At 31.3% G+C, this 21,228-nt stretch overlaps 1 protein-coding gene across 1 annotated transcript in view; it reads left to right on the top strand.

Moving 5' to 3' along the window:
- LOC129229274 (retinoblastoma-like protein 1) overlaps positions 1–21,228 on the top strand; it is a 59,416-nt gene that overhangs the window by 23,744 nt on the left and 14,444 nt on the right. The window contains exons 10-17 of the mRNA XM_054863546.1: positions 891–972; positions 2,947–3,084; positions 8,721–8,803; positions 10,361–10,481; positions 10,701–10,799; positions 11,860–11,965; positions 13,957–14,190; positions 20,112–20,353. Of these exons, the coding sequence (XP_054719521.1) occupies positions 891–972; positions 2,947–3,084; positions 8,721–8,803; positions 10,361–10,481; positions 10,701–10,799; positions 11,860–11,965; positions 13,957–14,190; positions 20,112–20,353 (1,105 nt within the window). The remainder of the gene's footprint in view (positions 1–890; positions 973–2,946; positions 3,085–8,720; positions 8,804–10,360; positions 10,482–10,700; positions 10,800–11,859; positions 11,966–13,956; positions 14,191–20,111; positions 20,354–21,228) is intronic.

Below are 21,228 nucleotides of genomic sequence, written 5' to 3'. Positions count from 1 at the left end.
AGCACTTTGTTTTCAAGAGAAAAGCTTTAAAACCAACATAAGTTCATTACTTGACCCTTTTGGTCAACTACTAGCATTAATTGCATTTCAGACAACCAGTAGTTGACCACCCCTCAATCCCAGCATAAGATTAGTAAATTGATGCATTTTTTTTATTTACTTAGTATAAACATGTATGATCAGCATATATCAGTAAATGAACCTGAAGAATCAACTTTAACGTAGAGGAATACAAATTAAACTTTTATCTCATGATAATTCTCACTAGTAAGAAAAATGATTTTCTTAATTTTTTATCTGTCTTTGTAATTGTACCGTCCGAACCTCCATTCAAAACTTTAGTTGCAACTATAAATTATAAGAGAACACTTTATGGGATGCTATAAATTAGTTCCAGCAATCAGATTAAAAATATCTACTAATTTATTCTTGTTTTGTACATATTAGTGCTCAACTACTGGTAGGTGGTCAACCACTGGCAAATCACCCTATGTTGACTGTGAAACATAGGTATAATGTATGGATAAATGAGGATAAACATTTAAAAATACCTTTACTCCTGTCAAAGTGTCAATATTGCTGCAAATCAAGTGAAAGGAGTTTTTTGTTAAAAACCCACTTTTTTCTTATTTTTAAAAGTGGTCTTTTTAAAATGTTCAAATTTTTGTAGATTAGATTCATTTCTTCAGCAAACCAACTTGAGTCAAATCATGTCTTTATATGTTATGCACAGAAAAAAGCACTTTGTATTAATTCAGCAAAAAGGGGTTTTTTCATAAAAGTTTTAGCAAAAAAATTTTTGCTAAAAACTATTTTAGCGAAAAAACATAATGTTACAAAATGTTTTTCATCCATATTTATTGTTTTATTGATCATATTTTTATCTATAGAGAATGTAGCATCAATCCTGAAGAAAAGATATTAGCTCGTGTCAAAGAGATGGGAGAGACCTTTTGTACTTGTTACGCAATGGTTTGTTTCATTTTCTCTTTTGTTACCTTAAAAGAAAGTGCTTCAATTTTCAAATCATCATATTGTAACATTTTCAAATAAACTGACAAAAGTTGGCTAATTTTAATGAAATTGAAACAAAATTTACGCTAAAAAAAGTTAGTTAGAGGTACATACAGAATAAAAGTGAAAATAGATAAATTAATAGTAGGGTAACGACCCCCAGTAATTGGTTTTTTAAGAGTTAGTTCTTAAATTTACCTCTGTTTTCATTACTTAGAAGAAAAAAATTCACTTGCAAATATTTTAGGGTTAAAGATTGCACATATATGTGTCTATTTAGTTCACTAAAATCAAAAATATTTGAATTGATATTTTTATATATATATATATATATATATATATATATATATATATATATATATATATATAAAGTTACTAAAATCACCAGTAATTGGTACCCGATGCCCCAGTGTATGACACCTTGGTACCCAGTAATTGGCACATGTTAATACAACTGCAAAATCACTTTATATTTCATTTGTTGATTACATATGAATTTTATCATCATAACAAACGTAAATAATGTTAATTTAAAGTAGGTAATTTTACATAAACTAATGTTAAAGCACACATTTTCAGGTTGAAAAAGTATTTTAGAGAAATAAAAATAAATTTGGAGTGTTGCATGGAAAAAAAATTGAATTATTGCTGTTTCATTAGTCGGTATGCAGTTTCAATTTTACAAATTATAGCTGTTTCCACAGAAAAAGTAACATTGACCCGATGATTCTAAGAAACCATAAAAAATGAACAGATTCTCTACAGCAGCATTATCTGACTGATGGCCAAACATATTTGTTTTTTATTGTTTCTCTTAAAAATTTAACAGTATATTCTGTAGGATTCAAATCAATAGTAGAACCCATACAATATAGTTGCTGCAAAAGTATAAGAAATCAAACTATTGACACATTGCACTACACATTAGTGTTTATAGGCACATGTGCCAATTACTGGTGATCAACAAAACTGAAACACCACTAAATGGCAGCCATCATTATTTCAAAAATCCAAAAAGGGACAAAAATATTTCTACCCACTCAAAGTAACACCTTTAAACAAAATAAAACTTTTGACAACGAAAATTAAAAATATATTTTGTCTGATTTTAATGGATTGATGCGCATGCTTCCTTTAAACCAGAGAAGAAGCTTTTGCAACAAAAATGGCTGATTTGACAGAAGCCACAATTGTTTCTCTTTCCTATTGACTGCTACCATTTAGCAACATGAATTGAAGTTATAATCTTTATTGTAATTGTACGTTCAGTTGGTATATAGCCTTCTACTTTTAAAAAATTAGATATGAATCTTATTTTAGGACATTTTTGTTGGAAGTGCCAGTCACTGGTGACCTGCCAATTACTGGGGGTGTTACCCTAGAAAAAAATTTAATCAGAAAATAGGCGTTATACTTACACAAGAAAATCGCACGTCGTGGTATGATGGGTAAAAATTGTTTTTACATTTGAACAAAGGAATTTTCTGTTTGGAGATATTTTGATAGTTCACATTTTAATCCTCACTCCAGTGGATTAACCCTAAACTACAATAGATAGCGTTAACAGTTGACCCTTTTTCTTTTCTTCATTTTCCTGCAATGACAGCCTTACCAGTAAAACAATTAAGATACCGGATCCAGTTCCGCCTTGTCACAATAAAGCATTTCTCTTCATATCAAACATTACCAAAAAATATAATCAAATTATTAGGCTGTAGCACGAGTTTCATTGTTGATGATGTCGGTGTTACTTGATCAGTGAATTTGCTTTTGTATATATGAGAATTTTAAATTGAAAACAATTCAGATTTATTTAATATGCATTTGCTCCAATGTTAGTGTTACCAAAAATAATTATGAAGTTCCTAGAAATATTTAATGAAACAAAATGAATATTTTGTAAATATTTCTGAAATGTTGATTCTTTGGCAGCCTTCTGAAGATCATCCAGGTTCTCACATTGAATTTGCAAAGAAACGATTGACACTTGGTGAGAACTTATATTTTAAAGCTCTTGAAGATATCATGGTACTCGAGCAAAAGCGGTTGCCACCCAAAACGGATTTTTCTGTAAGTTTTGTTTTTGCCTTATTTATTTGAAATTGGTTTTGCTTTGTTGAATGGCATTACAATTAATGGTATTGCTGTATTAACTCATTAATTTTATCATAATTTAAAAACCCAAGTTCATTTGAGCTATATTTGCTGTATTGACTGAATAAACTTTTTATTTGAATATTAAAAAATTTAAGTACACCTCAACCTCTTTTTGTGCAGTCTTTTTTTTGTGCAGTGTATGAAAACTTCAATCAGATTGCAGGGGTCGAAGTGGTCCTATATATCCTATATTTTCAAAAAAAAGCATCAAAATCGTCCTATATTTTTGTAAAATGTCCTATATTTCTGTTTTTTATCCAATTTATTTCTTTAAAACAAAGTAAATAAACTATCTGACTTCGGATTTTTCGTCGAAAGTACGTGTGCAAATGAATTTCAAATTAAAAAACGCAACTGACTAAATCCTGCGACAAGCATCTTCTCTCATTGGCTACAGCAATATGACGTCACTGTCTTGGGTGGAGTTTCGAGAACGAAGTCTGAAGTCGTTTTTAAAATTTTGCATTTGGCAACAGCCGTTTGATTGTTTTCCACGGGTTTTCGCTGGTATATTTTTGTGTTCAGTGCATTTTCTAATCGGAATGTTCTAATATTCTTCTGGCAATCTTTTCTTTTTGTGGAATTTTATAGCACAAAATATCTGTATATTTGTGCTACAAAGCATTGTTTATTTCCTGTTAGTTCTCAACACAAAGACCGTTTTTATTTATCTATTAATATAAACTATGTTTTTGACACTTCTGTCCCTGCAAAACTTGTGAGTTGCTGTATTAATTATCAATAGATTTCACTTTGTTCAATTTTTTTTTCTGTCTATCAAGTGCACTGTGTTTTTCAAAAATTATTCTTTCAACTACAACAAAGTCATTTCAGGTGTAAGTTAAAATTTTATTTGAGGGTTTTTTTTTTTTTTTAAACAAAATCATTGGTAAGAATACCTAAATAATATGTATGTATTATTCCTTTTTTCATAGCAAAACTATTCATATAATGTGTCCTATATTTGTCCTATATTTTTTGTGGAAAATGTCCTATATGCGACAAGTCGACCACTTCTACCCCTGAGATTGGGACTCAATTGACGATAGTATTTTTAAAATGGATGAAGTTATTTATAAAAAGAACAAACTTTTTTATGGGGCCCCTATCCACTGCACAAAAAGAGGTTTGGGGTGGATATGGTTTAAATAACCTTAAATATTGGTTTCTTTCTGTTACATTTGTTACTGTGTGGAAGTAAAAGAAAAAAAGTTCAAACATAGTACCCAATTGTGTTACTGATATGCAAACTTAGAGGTGAAATGTGTTAAAAACCTGTTTTTTCTTTATACTCAAGGAAATTAGACTTGAGTTCGGTTGCGGATCAATTTTCTAGAAGAATAAATATATATAATCGGACAAATCCAGGATTTTTTATCATCACCTATTTGTGTGAAAGTATTGTATCACCTATTTGTGTGAAAGTATTGTATCAATATTCTATTTTTGTGAAAGTTTTCTTTTAAATCAGCATTGATTTTGTGATCTTTTAAATGCACATTCTAATTTTTATTGAAGAAAATTATAACAATTTAAACGTTAGTTTGAAAAGTGCAAATGTCATTTACTATTATTTCTAACTTTTTTTTTGGGGGGGGGGAGCCTAAGAAGTAGGGGATTACCATTGTATCTCAAGCTCAATAGGCTTTGTATTGTGTACAATTTAGGAAATCATCATTCTCCAAAACTGATGCTGAAAGATAGCGTAAATGCAATTTGGCGAAATACAGCTAAAAAATGAGTTTAAAACTATGAAAAAAATGTTACCTCAACAATTGTTCATATTAACCATCTTAGCATTTCATTTTGTTTGTAAACTGTATTTTAAACAAAAGAAAAAAAAAACAAGTTTTCTATTTTAGAATAAAGATTTTTGTGAAACTTTGACTTTTTAATATTGTTTCTAGAATGTGCCGATTTTCAAAGTTAGTTTTGTGAAGCTGCTGAGTTTATGACTTGATTTTGTGAGCGTACTGATTTTTAAACAAGATTTTTGTGAAGGTACTGAAAAACGGTAGTCAAATCAGCCTGTATTGGGCCTGTATTTTATTATTATTAAATGTAAAAATCATTTGTGGTAAGCGTATTTGCCAACTCTACTGTTTTTAACGGGAGACTACTGTTTATGTCCATCTCCAGATTTCCAGTTTTTAATATTTTTCTCCCACTTTTCTAAGTTTTTGAAAGCAAAATTTTCAAACATAGTCGGAAAGTTTAGCTTTCTCCTCAATGGATGGCGTGCTGGATTAACACAAGCCTCCATCTGGAGAATGGAAACTCCCTGGAGCAGTGAATGAAGAACCGATTTTTTCTCCTTTTCGCTTGTTTCGGATGGTAATACAGCGACAGCTAAACTTCCTTGTAATAATTTTCCCCACACGTTTCTGAATCTGGCAATCAGTTGGATATCGTTGCAGGATGATTTGAACGTGATTCACAGTTGGTGATAATTTTTAGCACCTGTTGTAAGCTGGTATTAATTATGTCGCCACTTAAAAGGCAAAAATACCTGCAGAAATATAAAGCGGAATATTCAACTAAATTTCCTTTTTTGAAAAAGTCGACGAAAAGTGATTATTTTGCGTGGAATGTGGGAAGGATATTAGCATATCACATGGAGGAAGAGGTGGTATTATTCAACACATTGGAAGAAAAGTGTATGTTGACAACGTTGCTGCAAAAGTGAAAAGTGATAAAATCAGCTGTTTTTTTACAACAAATAATGGTTATTTATGCGGAGTGTCTTTTCACGGCATTTATAATTGAGCATAACCTGCGGTTGAATTGTGTCGATCACGCTAGAAATCTCTTCAGGAAAATGTTTCCAGACAGCGTTGCCAAAAAATATGGTTTCACGATAATGAAAACAAGTACTATTGCCTCGGAGTTCTCGGTCCAGAGTCAAAGTGCTTTAATCAAAACTTAAAGAGGGCGGGCATTTTGTGTATCAACTGATGTTAGCATCGACTCGGATTCCAAGATTTTTTTCGCCGTGATAACGAACTTCGATAGGGACAAAAAAAGAGTAGAAAATTCGCTACTTGCAATGACTATTCTTAAAGGGGATTTTACAGGACGGAACATCGCCAATTTGCTGTTGAACGAATTTAAAGAGTGACATACCTGCTACAAACTGTATTGCATTTTCAGCAGATAATGCTAATGTTATGCTCTGTAAAAGTATTGGTGTTGCCGCTTTCTTAAAAAAAGGACATGAAAGCATGATCATTGTTGGGTGCGTATGCTACCTATTGAACTTGACTTCTGAGAAAGCAGCTGCTTGTCTGCCAATAAAAGTTGAACTCTTAGTTGATGTCTTTTTTACATTGGATACATCTTCTAAGAAGAAAGAAAAGCTGCAATTGTTTCAGGAATTTTAAAATGGTAAAATTTAAAAAATACTGAAACATGTGGCAACCCATTGGCTGTCAACAACCAAGTGTATGCAGAGACTTGTGTCTCAATGGGAACCACTTGTGGCTTTTTTTTAAGTCGCAAATTGCCTCTGAAAAGAAGCCATCAAGCTTGGAATTTCACACAATTCCCTTAAAAAAAAAGTTTGAAAAATCATCAGTGGCAAACAATGTGAAGAATAAAAGTTCTAAAGGACCGCTTAGTGTCAACAGTGCTCCAAGCAGTCCAAACAAAAAATTTAAGGCTGTTGACGTAACAAAATCTGTTTTATCTTGCAAAGAACGAATATTTTATGCACTTTCATCAGATGTAAATAAGGCATATTGTTTATTTTTATTATATATTAATCCCATGTAAGTTTAATTTGTTATTTCAATCACAAGCTCCTCAAATTTATACATTGAGTTCTGCTCATTGAACTGTTTAGGCAAAGTGTTTTTAACAAATTTAGTGCAATTTTTAACAGATTCAGTGCTGATATTTTAATGATAGATTATCACACTCCTAGAAATCAACTTAAACTTGCTGATTTACACATTGGTGAGAGTACAGATAATATTGTTCAGAAGTTGGTTTGTGAACAACGAGCAATTTTTTATTTCTGTTAGAGAATTTTACATGAAAGAATGTGATTATATGGTGCTCAAATTCCCACTTAGGGATGAGCATGCAGAAATATTCAATGTGGATAATATTGAAAATTCTCATTTTTCTAGTTTTAAGTATTTTATAACAGCTTCAACATTTAAGCTCTTCAGACTGCTTTCACAAATCTTCAAATTGAAGATCTCCCGGGGGAGATTAAAACAGAAGAAAGAATTGATACTAAGTGGGTTCGAATTAGTGAAATGAGCAATCCTTTAGGGGAGTATCCATTTAAAGAACTTGCTGGTGTAATTCTGAATATTTTGTCTATTTCTCACACACATGCACACACACACACAGTAATGCAAAGTGTGAAAGAATTTTCAGCATAGTTAAAAAGTATCGAACACAATTTCGATCAATGTTGTCTAACAGTCTGAAGAACTTACTTTTGGCAAAATGTAACTTTTAAGGATACTGCTTTGAGCACTTATTTGATAAATTTTTGAAAAAAGTCGAATCTGCTACTATTTCTATGGTAAAAAAAAAAATGATAATATGTATCAAGAATATGAGTAATAAATTTTTTTCTCAAATTTTTGATTTTTTTTTTCTCCTTTCTTTTCCCCCCAAGTAGAATTTCCTTTTTTTTTCTCTGAATGTTGGCAAATATGTGTAAGGTTAAATTAGAGCATCTTTCTAGCCTTGTTAAAGCATTGCTGACTCTTTGCAAGAGAATGCTGATTGTAAACGGGGCTTTTATATTAGCAAAAAAGCTGTAATAAAGTCACTTATAAATTATTTTATAACCAGATGAAATCATTGTAGCTTTGGTGTAAGAGCTTCTTTCTTTCCTTTGACAAACTAAGACAAAACGGGAGTTTTTTATACAAATTGCCTCCTCTTTAAAACAAAGGAAATCGTGCAAGTCCTTTTATCTTTAAGGTAACTAGTCATGTATGTGATTTTTTTTTCCAGCTTCTGCTCATTTTCTAATCAATTAATGTGTTTGAAAATGCAGTGCTGCCAACTTTTAAGATTCTTCTGTGCAAAGGGGCAAATTTGATTTGATGGTATGAATATACGAAAGATTGCACATTTTATATATTTCATGATAAAATTTGAAACTGGGAAACAAGCCATAGATTCTTATCTGTAATTTGTGTTGTTACTATGTTGAAGTCAAAACGGTATTCCAAAGCATTACTAAAATATTCAAAGGACTTTCAGTTTGTAGCAGAATAAACGAAATTTTGCATTATGTTCTGTATACAGAATTAATATCATTAGGGGAGGGATGATCTTCCTCAAACTATTTAAAATGTTGAAGTAAATCCTTGAGTGTCCAATAAAGGGTTCTTTTCTTTGCTCATTCAATAACTAACAAAACATTTGAGTAAACAAAATAAGTGTTTAATTTTCTGTAAAATATGTCATACTAATTTTCAGGTTTTTATAAGTAAGTTGCAATAATTCCATTGCCAGGTTGGCAGCTCTAAAACATGTAATTTTTTTGTTTGAAAAATAATTATTTTTTTCTTGTTTTTCAGAATATGTTGGATCTTGATGCTTTTCAGCGTTCTTTATTTGCCTGCTGTTTAGAAATTGTGATATTCTCTTACAATTCACAAAGGTTGAATTTCATTGCATATTTAATCTGTACTTTGTTTTGTGTCAATGCAATGATAAAAAAATTATCTCTTTAGAAACAATTTGTTTCAAAAATGTTTTTTTTTTTATTTTTTAAATGTATGAGTGTAATAGTAAATTTAATGAAAGTTTTATAGCTAAAGATGTTAGTGCATGAGAAAGACTCTCTGTATTTTTAAAAAAATTTAGCTACTTTCACTTTTAAAACACTTTGGCAAAAAAGTTTTTAAAGAACTTTTATAAAGATTTTGCTTTTGTCTCTAAGATTTTATTTGAATTTCCCTTGATGACCTTGATTTCAATGACACTTTAATAAAATGTAATTTTACTTATGTGTAACTGTGATGTATTGAAGCTGTTCCTTTCTTTGATCCTTTGCCCTATAATCTGTAATGATCAGGCATGAGATTCTTTCTCTGATCCACGCTTTCTACTGTTTTGAGTTTCCTCTCTTTTCCCCCGAGATTTTTATTCCCTCCCATAGTTTTTGCTGTGTGTATGTGTGTGAAATAATTAATCGGCATCTTTGTAGCAGGCAATTTTTTTATGGGATTATCAATGAAGAAAGTCTTTTTGTATTTTTTTCGTTTTTCTCCTAGCTTTCGATCATCTGTTATTGACATTCGAGTTTTTCTGTGTCTGCTCTATTTTCAGCATCTATGTATTGAAATGCATACTCGTTGCATCCCAACAAGGTCCTCGTTCAGAGTATTCTGCAGTCATCCTTAAATTGTAAACAAGCATTTTTAAATATTTTTTATTTTACTCCAAATTTTTACATGTTTCATACTTGTAGAAGGAAATGTCTCTTGTCCTTTAAAAAAATACAGTACTTCAACTATTTTTCCTTATTGGAACAGGGATATGCAACTTTAATACCACTCAATGCCGTGCTGAAAAATCTGCATTTTGTGCAACTGCAATTTCTTGCTTCGTCCTGATACCAAAGTTTAAAAATCCCGTTTTTCCACCAAACTACACCAGAAAATAATGCTTTCAACAGTGGAATTATCTTTTTTCTTCAAAAAATCTTTGCATACTGTAAATATAGCAAAAGAAAGTTAGTAAATTTTTAAAGAATTGAACAAAAACAAGATAAAATGCATCTTTACGGAACTATATATTTTTCACCAGCGACAGGGAACAAATCCTCAAATTGGAGAAGTGAGACAAAAAATAGATTCAACTGAAAGAAACTTATTGAAATGGCCTGAACTCGCAATGGGTTCTCGAGTGGGTGATAATGACAGAAAACTTATTTCCTTAAAACAATCATTGATTCCTAAACAGTCAGAATCCTATTGCCAATTTAGTCTCCTATAAAATCCAGCTCATACAAAAGTGACATTTTTTTTCTTCTCTTATGCAAGCATATGTTGTAATATCCAATTCATATGATTTTCAGTAATCTCATGCCTGAATGACAAAAAAAAAGCATGCACTTCACTATGGGTTATTTTTGTAAAAAAGTTTCCATAGAACTTATATTTTATTGTTAATTCATTAGCTCTAATTTAAATTGTTGTAATTTATTATTTAGATCCTTTCCATGGGTTCTACAGATATTCAACCTTCAGCCTTATCTATTTTATAAAGTTATAGAACTCATCATTAGGGCAGAGGATGGTTTATCAAGAGATGTTGTTAAACATTTAAATCATGTAAGTTTCCGATTTTGTTAAAAGTACTAAGGGTTTTTTTTTTTCCGGATGTTTACTAATTTGGTGCACAAGAGACCTTTCTTGAGATTTGATTCTTGTCATAAATAATGTATGAAAAATAATTATTGTGTGAAAATATTCAAAATGAACCATTTTTGTAAAAAATATGTGAAAGACTAACATTCTTATATTAAGTTGTATTTATTTTTGTTTGCACAGATTGAGGAACAGATTTTGGAGTCCCTGGCATGGAAGCCTGAATCACTTCTGTGGAGTTCTATAGAATCATCAGGTCTAAATGTTCCGTCTTGTGAAGATGTAAGTCTTGTATTTTATTTAGTAACTTTATAAACAAAAAAATACGGAAATGTATTTAGTAATTTGTATGATTTTCTTTGGTTAATGTTTTAAATTTTTCTTAAAAGTTAATCTTTTGTTCAATTAGAAGCTGTAAAAGATAAAGCAATGTTAGTTCAGATCCTTTGTATGGCTAAATTTAATTATGGAGATTGTTTTAAAGGCAGTATGGCATGATACCATAGCTCAATAGCCACTTTAAATGTTCAAAACATTCTTATGTTTATTTATGTGGATTTCAACCTCCATGTCACTATGCAACCCTTCATGGGGAGTGAGAAATAACTTGCCATTCTCAGATAAACAAACGTTAGGGTCCGTAGCAACCTATTTGACCATCCCTCATTAATGAGTTATTCTTGAATGCAAGTACAAAACGACCAACAAAAGGCTCTGGTCGCAGCTTGGCTGATCCTACTCCAGTTATTTCTCCCCAGTGAGGATCGAGAGCCTTCTCAAATGTTTGAATATTGGGAGAGTGCTCCCCCACCCCTTCCTCTACATACACACAAAGGTGCCCTGATGTGAGGTCACAGGATTACAATTTTGCTTCATTTGGCAACAGATTCTTTTTCTGTAATGATTCCTAACATTCAGTACTATTTGATCTTTAATTCGGTAAGTTGAATTTCCCCGCTGCTAAAGAAGTCTGTTTGAAGCGCTCCTGCATTATCATACACACACTCTCGTGACGTCAGTGTTTGAATCTTAGGAGGTGTTAATCAGTAGATAAAAATGGTTCTTTCAAGGGTTAGCAGAAATAAATTTCATTAAAATGCTGAATTTATTTCGAGAATCCTAAGTTTTGAAATGTTTTGTGATACATAAGTGGTGCTTTTTTGTGCAAAAATTACTTTGATTCCTTTTTGTTATATATTTAAGGTTTTTCCTGTTGATCTATTGTAATATTTTGTGTTATATGAAATACCTTGTAGCAAAAAAACAGTGTAATGTAAAAGTCTGCAAAAAATACGCAGTCGTTAATGATTTTGCTGAACTTAAGTCATTTGCTACATTATAGGTGTCATTACCAAGGCCTCCTAATACCAGTATGACACTTGCATCTCAACTTGTATCATCTCCCCTTGCTCATCCCAGTGTTCGCCGAGTTACAAGTGAGCGAAAAAGTATGTAAAATAATAGAAGTTTTTTTTTTCCCCCACTTATATACCTTTTCATTTATTTTGTACATCTATTTTAGCAGTAAGTATAAATTAAACTTAAGGTATGTTGTAATTTTCTGTCACTGTATAAAGATATTTATACAGTGAACATACCTGCTGGTGCAATGCCTTTATTCTGTTTGAAATACAGGAAATTTAAATCATAAAATAGATAAGTCAAGTAATGTAAAATTTGTTAAATTAATTGTTCAGATTTTTCACTAACACTTATAAAGAGAAAACATTAATTTCCTTGTATTTTAATGTTCAAAAGTCTGTCGAATTTTTAATGTTTAAAGTGTAGTTTTTCTTTTGTGGATTACTAAACTGTTATTTTAAATTTTGTTGTAAAGGGACTGTACTTAAAAAAAAGGTACATGCCACACACACACAAATAGTGTTGTTTTCTTAAAGGTCACATTAAAGTTTACTTAGTTTTTTTTTTTACACTAGTATTTAAAAGATATTGATGGTATGTGAAATAATAATTGAATTAGGCATAAGAGAGAGATGAGCTAAAAAACTAGAAACTAAAGCAGTACCAAGTACAGACAAGGTTTGATCTTCAATTTTTGTATCGAGTTTCAATGAAAAAAGGTACAAAAATATGGCGAAATTGGGCCCTGTAAAGGTTTGCCACCCGGGGCAAGAACTTGTACTGAGTGCATTCTAATAGTACCAGCCCCTGGGAAATGCTATAAGTCTGCAATATACAAGTAGCTAATGGGCAGCCTTATAAGAAACATTCATAAGGATACAATGTCAAAATTAAGTTCTTAAAACGTAAATAGAATATAAATGCTTGTTTTTAACTATCTCCTTGTTTCCTAAGAATTTATTTTCTGTGAAACTTCATCTAAATTTTAAAAAAAATTTGGAGTTGTATATTGATGTTTAAAGTGACATTTAAAAATTGCTTTTTTTTCCCCTGTTAATTGTACATTGATAAGCTTCTTTTTTTTTTAGTGATATTTGCTTTTGTTATTCTTTAATCTTAGTTTTTTGGGGTCTGATAGTCTCAAGCAGTCTCAAATCTTGTACATATTAGTGTTCTCTATTTCCTTTTGAAGTAAAATAGAGGAAAGCTTCCCCAGTACAAATGATTTTAATTATGTTTTTTATGCATAAAGGTGAAATTCTGTTTAATACATATGGAAGGTTTTTAATCTTTTTCCTTGCTATATCTGAATGATTTTTAAGCTACAGTTCCCTTACTCAAACATTTCTCAAATACAATTTTTCATAAAAGTTTTATTTGCAATATTAATAAATAATCTTTTGAGCAAGCATTTGAGCTTGCTAATTATTCACAGTTTTGAGGACACAGCTATAAAATTAAGCTAGGTTAGAAAACAATTGGTAATGAAGGAAAACTATGTAGTGCACAATTATTTAAGCTTAAAAAATATAAAAAACATAATTCTGAACACATGTGATGTATCACAAATACATTCTTTAAAAGAACTCTGTTAATACTTCATTACATTTCAACTGAGTTGTACTATTCACCTTGGGAAGGGGGGGGGGGGGGGGTATTTCATTTGTAGATGTTGAAAGAAATTTCTCTAGGCATAAAAAATTTGTTTTAAGACGATTGTTTTTTCACATTTAGAAATATCAAAAAACATTTAATAATTCAATGTAATTCTGGTTTCTTGTAATTTAATATGAAGTTCAAAATACATTTAAATCTTTTTTTTTTTAAATGTTTAGATGTCCCCTATACATTTTTCCTTTTTTCTTTAGTCAAAATTGTACCCCAATTTCTCTCAACAATACATATTTTAAGTTAATTGTTTATATTTTTGATCATCACAATCCAGGCTCTACTAATCATGTAAAACTACTAAATTATATGTACTAACTTTCCTTTTTTTTAGCATTAGACATGCATTCTCTTCACATTCCTTCTTCTTCATTCTGTTCTTTAAATATTCTGTCGGTCTCCCCTGCAGATGCACAATCTCCGGTGGGTCTGAGTGAGCGGTTTCAGTCCCCAGCTCCTGCTGCCATGACCAGTGCTCGAAGGAGGCTCTTTCCCACCACAACAGCTTCACCTGCCCCTTTGGCTCCTTCCCAGCCACCTGTGAACAATGTTGCATCTACCGGGGAGACGACGACAGTTGTCAATAATAGCCACCCCATCCTTACGACAGGACCTGGGAGAAATGTGACAATTATCCTTCAGCGTGAGTATGCCGAAAATATTCAATGTTGACATTTTTAGTAAACATAAGGTTTGTACTATACATATTTATTGGAACTGAAATATTATTTAGCAATGTGGGGAATTTTTTTTCTCCATGTATAATGTCTCAGTGGCATAGCAGCGGGAGGGGTTAAGGAGTGAGTAATTAATCCCATAAAGAAATATTTATGGCCCTACTGTGCCTTTCCACCTATCTGCTTTTATGTATGTATTTCTTTCTCTCTCTCTCTAAATATCTCCCCTATATTTATCTCTACATAGTAGAAAATGAAGTCTCCAAAAAGCGTCTGTTTGTTTGAATTCTCAAAACTCGAGAACTACCCGGCCGATTTTGCTGAAATTTTCACAGTTTGTTCCTTTAAGTCCTGAGAAGGTTTGCAGACCAGTTCAAAAACAATTCGATGAATAGTTCTTTTTTTAATTCCAATTTAGGCCCAATTTTCACATAAATTCCCGAATATGGGGGTGAAAAATTACTTTCACATATTAATATTACATATCGTTAGAAAGGGTAGAAATTTTCACGTTCTACGCAATTAGTTTCAATGCTCTAACTTTATTACGGCAAGAGTTATTTGCATTTTTAGCTCGAATTTTTTTAGGCTTAGCTGAAATTTAGGCACTACTTTCTTCAATAAATAAATCAATAAAAAGTGAAGGAGTTGTCCCACAGCTTTCTTTTTGACGCCATTGGAAAAAGCAACCTTTTTACTCCAGATCTAACTCGACCTGTGGTCGAAAAAATAAGCTTTTATCTCGAAAGAAAAAAAAGTTACAAGCCTTTTTAAATCAAGTTTCAAAAATCTCGATTCCATTCAAATTGTGAACCATTTTCTTTCGCATTTTAATTCTTTAAACTTATTTTATTTTGTGTTTCCATGGTTACGCATTTTAAATCCATCTCTCTGGATTTAATTTCTTAAAAGTATTTTAATATCTGTCTTCATTGTTTAGAAAGGAAATCATGATGTTTTTTTTTTACTTATTTTTTACACCTGATTGTTGAATATACGTCACTTGACACAATTTTTATTTTCAAGGTGGACCGGGCAAAGCCGGGCAACGCAGCTAGTAATTATATATATTTCAGTATCTATGAATCTGTCTACTATATTTTATCCATGTATAAAACTATATCTATGTATCTGAGTGCAAAAATAGGCTACACCCCTGTTAAAAATTTCTCGCTATGCCACTGTTATAGCTAACAGTACTTTTAAACTCCCTTATGGTCAATTCACCTCAGAGTGATATTTTTATGCTATTTTTTTCTTTTCAGAGTTCTTTTTCATTAGCTCATCATCAAAAATCAAGCGTCAGTTAATGTTATGTGATTTTACCCACTTTCTTAAAACAATTACATGTGCTATACAGTGAAACTTCGGCAACTCGACTACCCCAGCAACTCGACATTTATTTTTCTTAGGGTTGGCCCAATGCTACTTTCAACGGGCGAAAACCTCTCTAGCTTGATAAACATTTGCAGAAATCTCTATAAGTCGACATCCAATTGCTATTGTAGCCCAACTTTTGCTACCAATATTCTTTCATATTGACCTCTTCTCAGAATTTTACCTTGCAGTTTCTTGGTGAGCCAATCTTTTTCTGAAAAGCTCTTTTAGAGAATTCCATCCTTTATCCAGGGGAGTACGCTCTGTGCTGTTAATGCAATTCTAAAAGGATAGGATAAATGTACCTAATGGAAGTCCTTTAGACAAAGAAGACAGCATGACATGTTTTGCACATGCTGCTCACATGTTGTGCCAGGAGGTGCTTCAACAGACCTGACTGACAAAAAGCTTTTTCACTTCTTTTCAAAAATTATGGTTTTATTCCTCACAAGGTATTCAAATAGTATTATTGATTTTATTATGTACTTTTGAAAAAAAAGGAAAACAAAAGGAAATTTATTTACTGGAATTAATTTTCATAATGTGAATGTTAACATTAGTAAGTAGGTGATATAGAAACTCTTTTGGAATTAAAATAATGGAACCTCAGTAAGTTGACATCCTCATCAATCGATATGTTTTCATGTTCCCTTGTGGTGTTGAGTTATCAAGTTCCATTTTATAATTATTCTTAGTTCTGTGTAATTAATTATTGATGTAGAAAACTTAACTTCTGTGACAACTGAAAGCAAAAGTTATCACACCCGGTACCAGTTTTTTGAAATTAAAAATTAATTATAAAAACAAAGAATAACTAAATAATGCATGTAAGTGAAACAAAAAAATAGTGCAAATGTGTTATGGTGGAATCGCGCTTCAGGCAATGTGATTCTTAGCATTTTGAATCTATTAAAGTCGTCCCTCGCTGCTTCGACTTTCGCGGCTTCACTACATCGCGGTTTTTTCTAGGGTTTTTTTCCTCCTAAGTATAGTAATTAACCTTTTTTATGCGCTCGTAGAAACTTTTTTTGCAAAAGAATAACAAAGTTTGTCTTTTAAGTAAGGTAAACTTTTAAGTATAAGATCTGATAGGCTAGTTGTACTAGTTGAGGGAGTGGATGTATAAAATCGCCGAAGAAAGTGTAGCAGGGTGGTGACAGATCAGGGAGATCAGGGAAAAGTCAGGGAACTTTATTAATCAGGGAAAAATCAGGGAAATATCAGGGAATTTTGAAAAAATAACAAAAAATCAGGGAAAATTGATTTTATAAAGAAAAAAAAAATTTTTTTTTGCTTTACAAAATTAAGTACTCTAAATTCCCTACGCATTTTCCGGCAATTAACTGCTCAAAAAAAAGTAAAATTAATGAGGTGCGATTATACACTGCCGCATATTTGTGCATCTTTTTTCCTCAACGTCAAAGTATTGAATCTTACTTATTAACCACAGGATGAACTTCCTAAAATTGCTTCTGTGTCTGTTAGGTTGTTTATTTTACCTAGCTTCAAATTTCCTTTTACGCTTTCAGTGCTACTTAAAATAAACAACCATACAGGCAAAGAGGAAGCCTTCATTAATGCCTTAGCTCCTTTGCCTTTATTCCATTGTCTCGAAGTAATTAACTACTGTAATCACGATTTCAAGAAGAAATCTTTGGTTTTTGAATTAATAATAGAAGATTAAAAGTTATTACTTCTTCGCGTTTTTAATTTAATTGCTAAAATTGAACTTTGAATAAAAAAAACTTTGTTTTTGCCGTTATACTACTTGTTGTCACCGCAGATTATAAAGGTTATCTTTTCTTCAGATTTAAGTAATTCTTTAATTTTATAACCAAGTTTTTTTTTTATATATATATATTTTTTAAAATTAACTAATTGCTTTTTTTTTTCTTTTTTTTTTTTTTTTTCTTGCATTTCAAAGTTGTTTGTTACAAAAGCAATCTAAATTTTTTTTTGTTACATACTAAAATCATTTGAAATAGAGTTAACTTGTGTACTTAAGAAAATGTCTTTATTTTTTTATTGCTAAAATGCTGTATTCATTCATTAAAACCTATGTTCTTGATTAGAGAAAAGCTCCCTATGAATGGATGTCAAATGGTTTCATCTGTTTTGCATAAATATGTCAATTAGTATAAGAATAACTACATTACTTCTATTCTTTCACTATTACTTGTTATTCTTGCAACAATTATTATACTGTTTGAAAACTTAGTTCAAAATAATTTCAATTACTTTTTAGTTCTATCATAAATACACGTATGTTTGAAGAGTAATTTTAATAGTTTCTTTAAATTCTTATGCTAAGTGGTTTCTGGAAGTAAAGTACTTTTTTTAAAAAAATTTTATAATCTTTCCATGTATAAAAATTTAATATACTGTTTTGTAGGCTCCCCCTCCCCACAAAAAAAAGTCTCGTTTTTCTCTTTTTTTTTTTGCCATTTTATTTTAAAAAAGTAGCATTTTTTCAAAATATATCTTTAGTTCAACAACTTTACACAACTTAAAACGTTTAAAATACTGCATTTTATACAAACATACAATGGATTTCAAGTAGAGCAAAGAAAGAAAAGCATTATCATTGGTAACGTAAATCAGGGAAATTTGGTGAACTTAATCAGGGAAAAGTCAGGGAACTTTTTTTCACAGTTCCTGTCACCACCCTGTGTAGGGAATTGCTATGCCATTTTAACCGTTAAACTAACTGGGAAGTATAAATCACTGTATTATTACTAGGGGATAAATGCATCTATAAATGGTGTTCAATGATATACTAGCTTTTTAAGTTGTATACGTAAATGTAGAGGGAAGAACGGGGGCTCCATCGGTCACTAATGGGCAATTGATTCATCATCGAACTAGTTGAGGTTTTTTCATAGACTAGTAGTAGTGTGTAAGAACTGCGTGTGTGTGTGTGTGTAGTTTATTTCTCAATAATTAACAATTCGATATCTATTGCGTCTAACATATCTAATTTTCTCATTTTGTGCAATATGTTAAGTAATACAAATGTAATGGTGGCTAAGAGTGCTGTTTTATGTCTAGGGGGCTCTAAATATGATAAAAACCTATTTAAATTGCCGTAAGTAAGTTTTATGTACTCTAATTATAAAAATATATACAGAATCCTACTTCGCGGAAATTCAGTTATCGCGGTAAAGTCTGGAACGAATAAACCGCGATAAACGAGGGTTGACTGTATAATACAAAAAACTTGAAGAAAAAAACATTCTCAAACTGTTGGAAATAAATGCCTTCTTTTCTTTTATTAACATTAACTAAACATCTGTTTGAATATTAACTCTACAATAGTAAATATGTATTTGTAAATTACTTTTGTATTCATGAATAAATGAAAAATCAACAGGAATAGATTTTGACCATTCACACTTTAATTAAATAGGGTTTTTTTTTTTTTTTTTTTTTTTTTAAGCTCTTTGACTTTTCTCTGCCATGAGTTTTTCTCATGACATCTGTATGAATATATTGCGTAACTAAAAAAAAAAAAAAAATCATGTCCTCGATAGTTGAAATTTTGTGTGTAGGATCTGTAGAGGGTTTAGTTGTGCACCTCTTTGGTTGCAATTTGAATTGGAAGTTCCATAAGGGACTTGTTTTTTGTGGTCAGTCATTTCTGTAAAAACAGAAAATATCATAAATTGGTAGATATTTATTGCTTAGTTTTTAGTTGCCTTTTTTTTCTTTGCCGTGGCAAGGGGAGATATAGCTTCCATAACTGAAACAGTTCTAAATCTGTAAAATAAATGGTTTTTTATTGCATTTATGTATGTATTGCATATTTATTAAGAAATTGTGCTCACTATAGTTGGGGCAATACATTCATACTTAATATGGATTAGTTAAAATGAAAAAATTAAATGGATTAGGGACCTGTGATTTCAAAAATTGGTCCTTTTTTTTTTTTTTTGAAAAACATGATTGCGTGGGACCTTGTTTCATGAGTCGTCAACGGAACTCCTGGATGTATTCATTAAATTATTTTCTAGAAATATTACATTAAGTAATGCAAAAAATCTTCATTTAATTATTTAATGTATGACATGAAAGAGAGAAGTCTTGGTTTATTTTTTCTCAATATTTTGAAGCGAATTAATTCTCAAAATAACGAGACTTCTGATGGTGTGTCATGAACAAAACTCCATGGAGAGAGACTAAACAAATAAGCATATCGAAATTAAGAACATAAGAGCATGACTATCAAGTAATTTATTGCTTATGAAACAAAAAACATACAGATATTAAACGAAACATTTTCATTCTGAAAAGTAAGAAAGCCAAAATGAAGGAGAGATTATCCAAATGTTAGTAAAATAATGGAGATTTTGATGCAAAGTGAATATTTCTAATTCCTTTTATTCAAACTTTCAAAAATTATTGACTACGCAACTTTCTGATAAAAGAAAGTAGATTTTGCTCGAAAGGTATTCAATGCAGTTGTGCATATTTTTAGGCTAATATTTACAGTGTTGTTATTTTTGTATCTTAGAAGTAAACAACGAAAATGGAATTGCATACTTGCCTGCTCAAATTACAAGATCACCTGCTCCGCAATCCTGTCAACCAATCACTGCACCAGTTACTGCCAACCTAAAGACTCCAGTGTCATCAACAAGCCTAGGAACTACTCCACAGACGGCAGCTAACAGCAATACATTTCTTAAGCTTGCTCCTTCTGAGACAATGAATAAGCCCAAAAGAGTGGGGTCTCTGGCTTTATTCTTTAGGAAGGTAATTGTACTTGATGTGCTTGAAGCAAATAGTTTGTATTACAATAGACTCCCAGTTCATAAGGACACGAAATTAATCCGATTAAAGAAAATGTTGCTTAAAGTAATGAATAAAAGGGTTTACAGTCAAACCTCGATATAAGGTCACTTTCCTAAAGTCCCAACTCATTGAATAGGCATTCTGTGTTATGGATTATCAGATATATAGTCATTTCTCAAATACCGCCATCGCTTATAAGGTCATTTTTGTCTGACTTTCTTTGAGTGATTTCAATGCTTCACTGATTCAATTCCTCGAATTTTCTCTAATACATGATCTTTTATCGACAAAATGTCATCTGCCCAGCGAATGTAAGAAAAGCTTTTCGGCAAAACCCTTTATCCCCTCAAATTCTCGGAAAAGGCATGTAAAGACATTGGAATTCTGTAGAGAGAAGATAACTGGAGTGAGTAGTTGGGAAATTCTCCCCCCCCCCCCTTAACGCAGGTAAAAAGAGTTTTGTAGATGGCTTGTAGCAATGCATACAAATTTCGAAGGCAGGTCCCGCATAGTGTCACCTCTCCGTCATAAGCACATGTCCATTTTCGACCAGCAAATCACTGGAAATTACCTCACTTGTATAAGTTTCTGAGTTTAACAAATAATTTCTTAATTTCTAACTAATTGCATTAATTTTAATTGACTGAACTTAATGAAAACATAACTTCATCAAGTGATATAGTTTTGAAAACATATTTCAGAATTTGTTTTTTTTTTGATAAAAGTTTATGAACCGGTTATAAGGTCATTCCGCTTACAAGGTCACATTCTCAAAGTCCCAAGGGGTGACCTTATATCGAGGTTCTACGTATCGAAATTTTCTATATATCGAAGTC

The sequence above is a fragment of the Uloborus diversus genome, chromosome 9 (assembly GCF_026930045.1).
Source record: "Uloborus diversus isolate 005 chromosome 9, Udiv.v.3.1, whole genome shotgun sequence".
Classification (NCBI taxonomy): domain Eukaryota; kingdom Metazoa; phylum Arthropoda; class Arachnida; order Araneae; family Uloboridae; genus Uloborus; species Uloborus diversus.
This window is presented reverse-complemented; position numbering and strand designations above follow the sequence as displayed.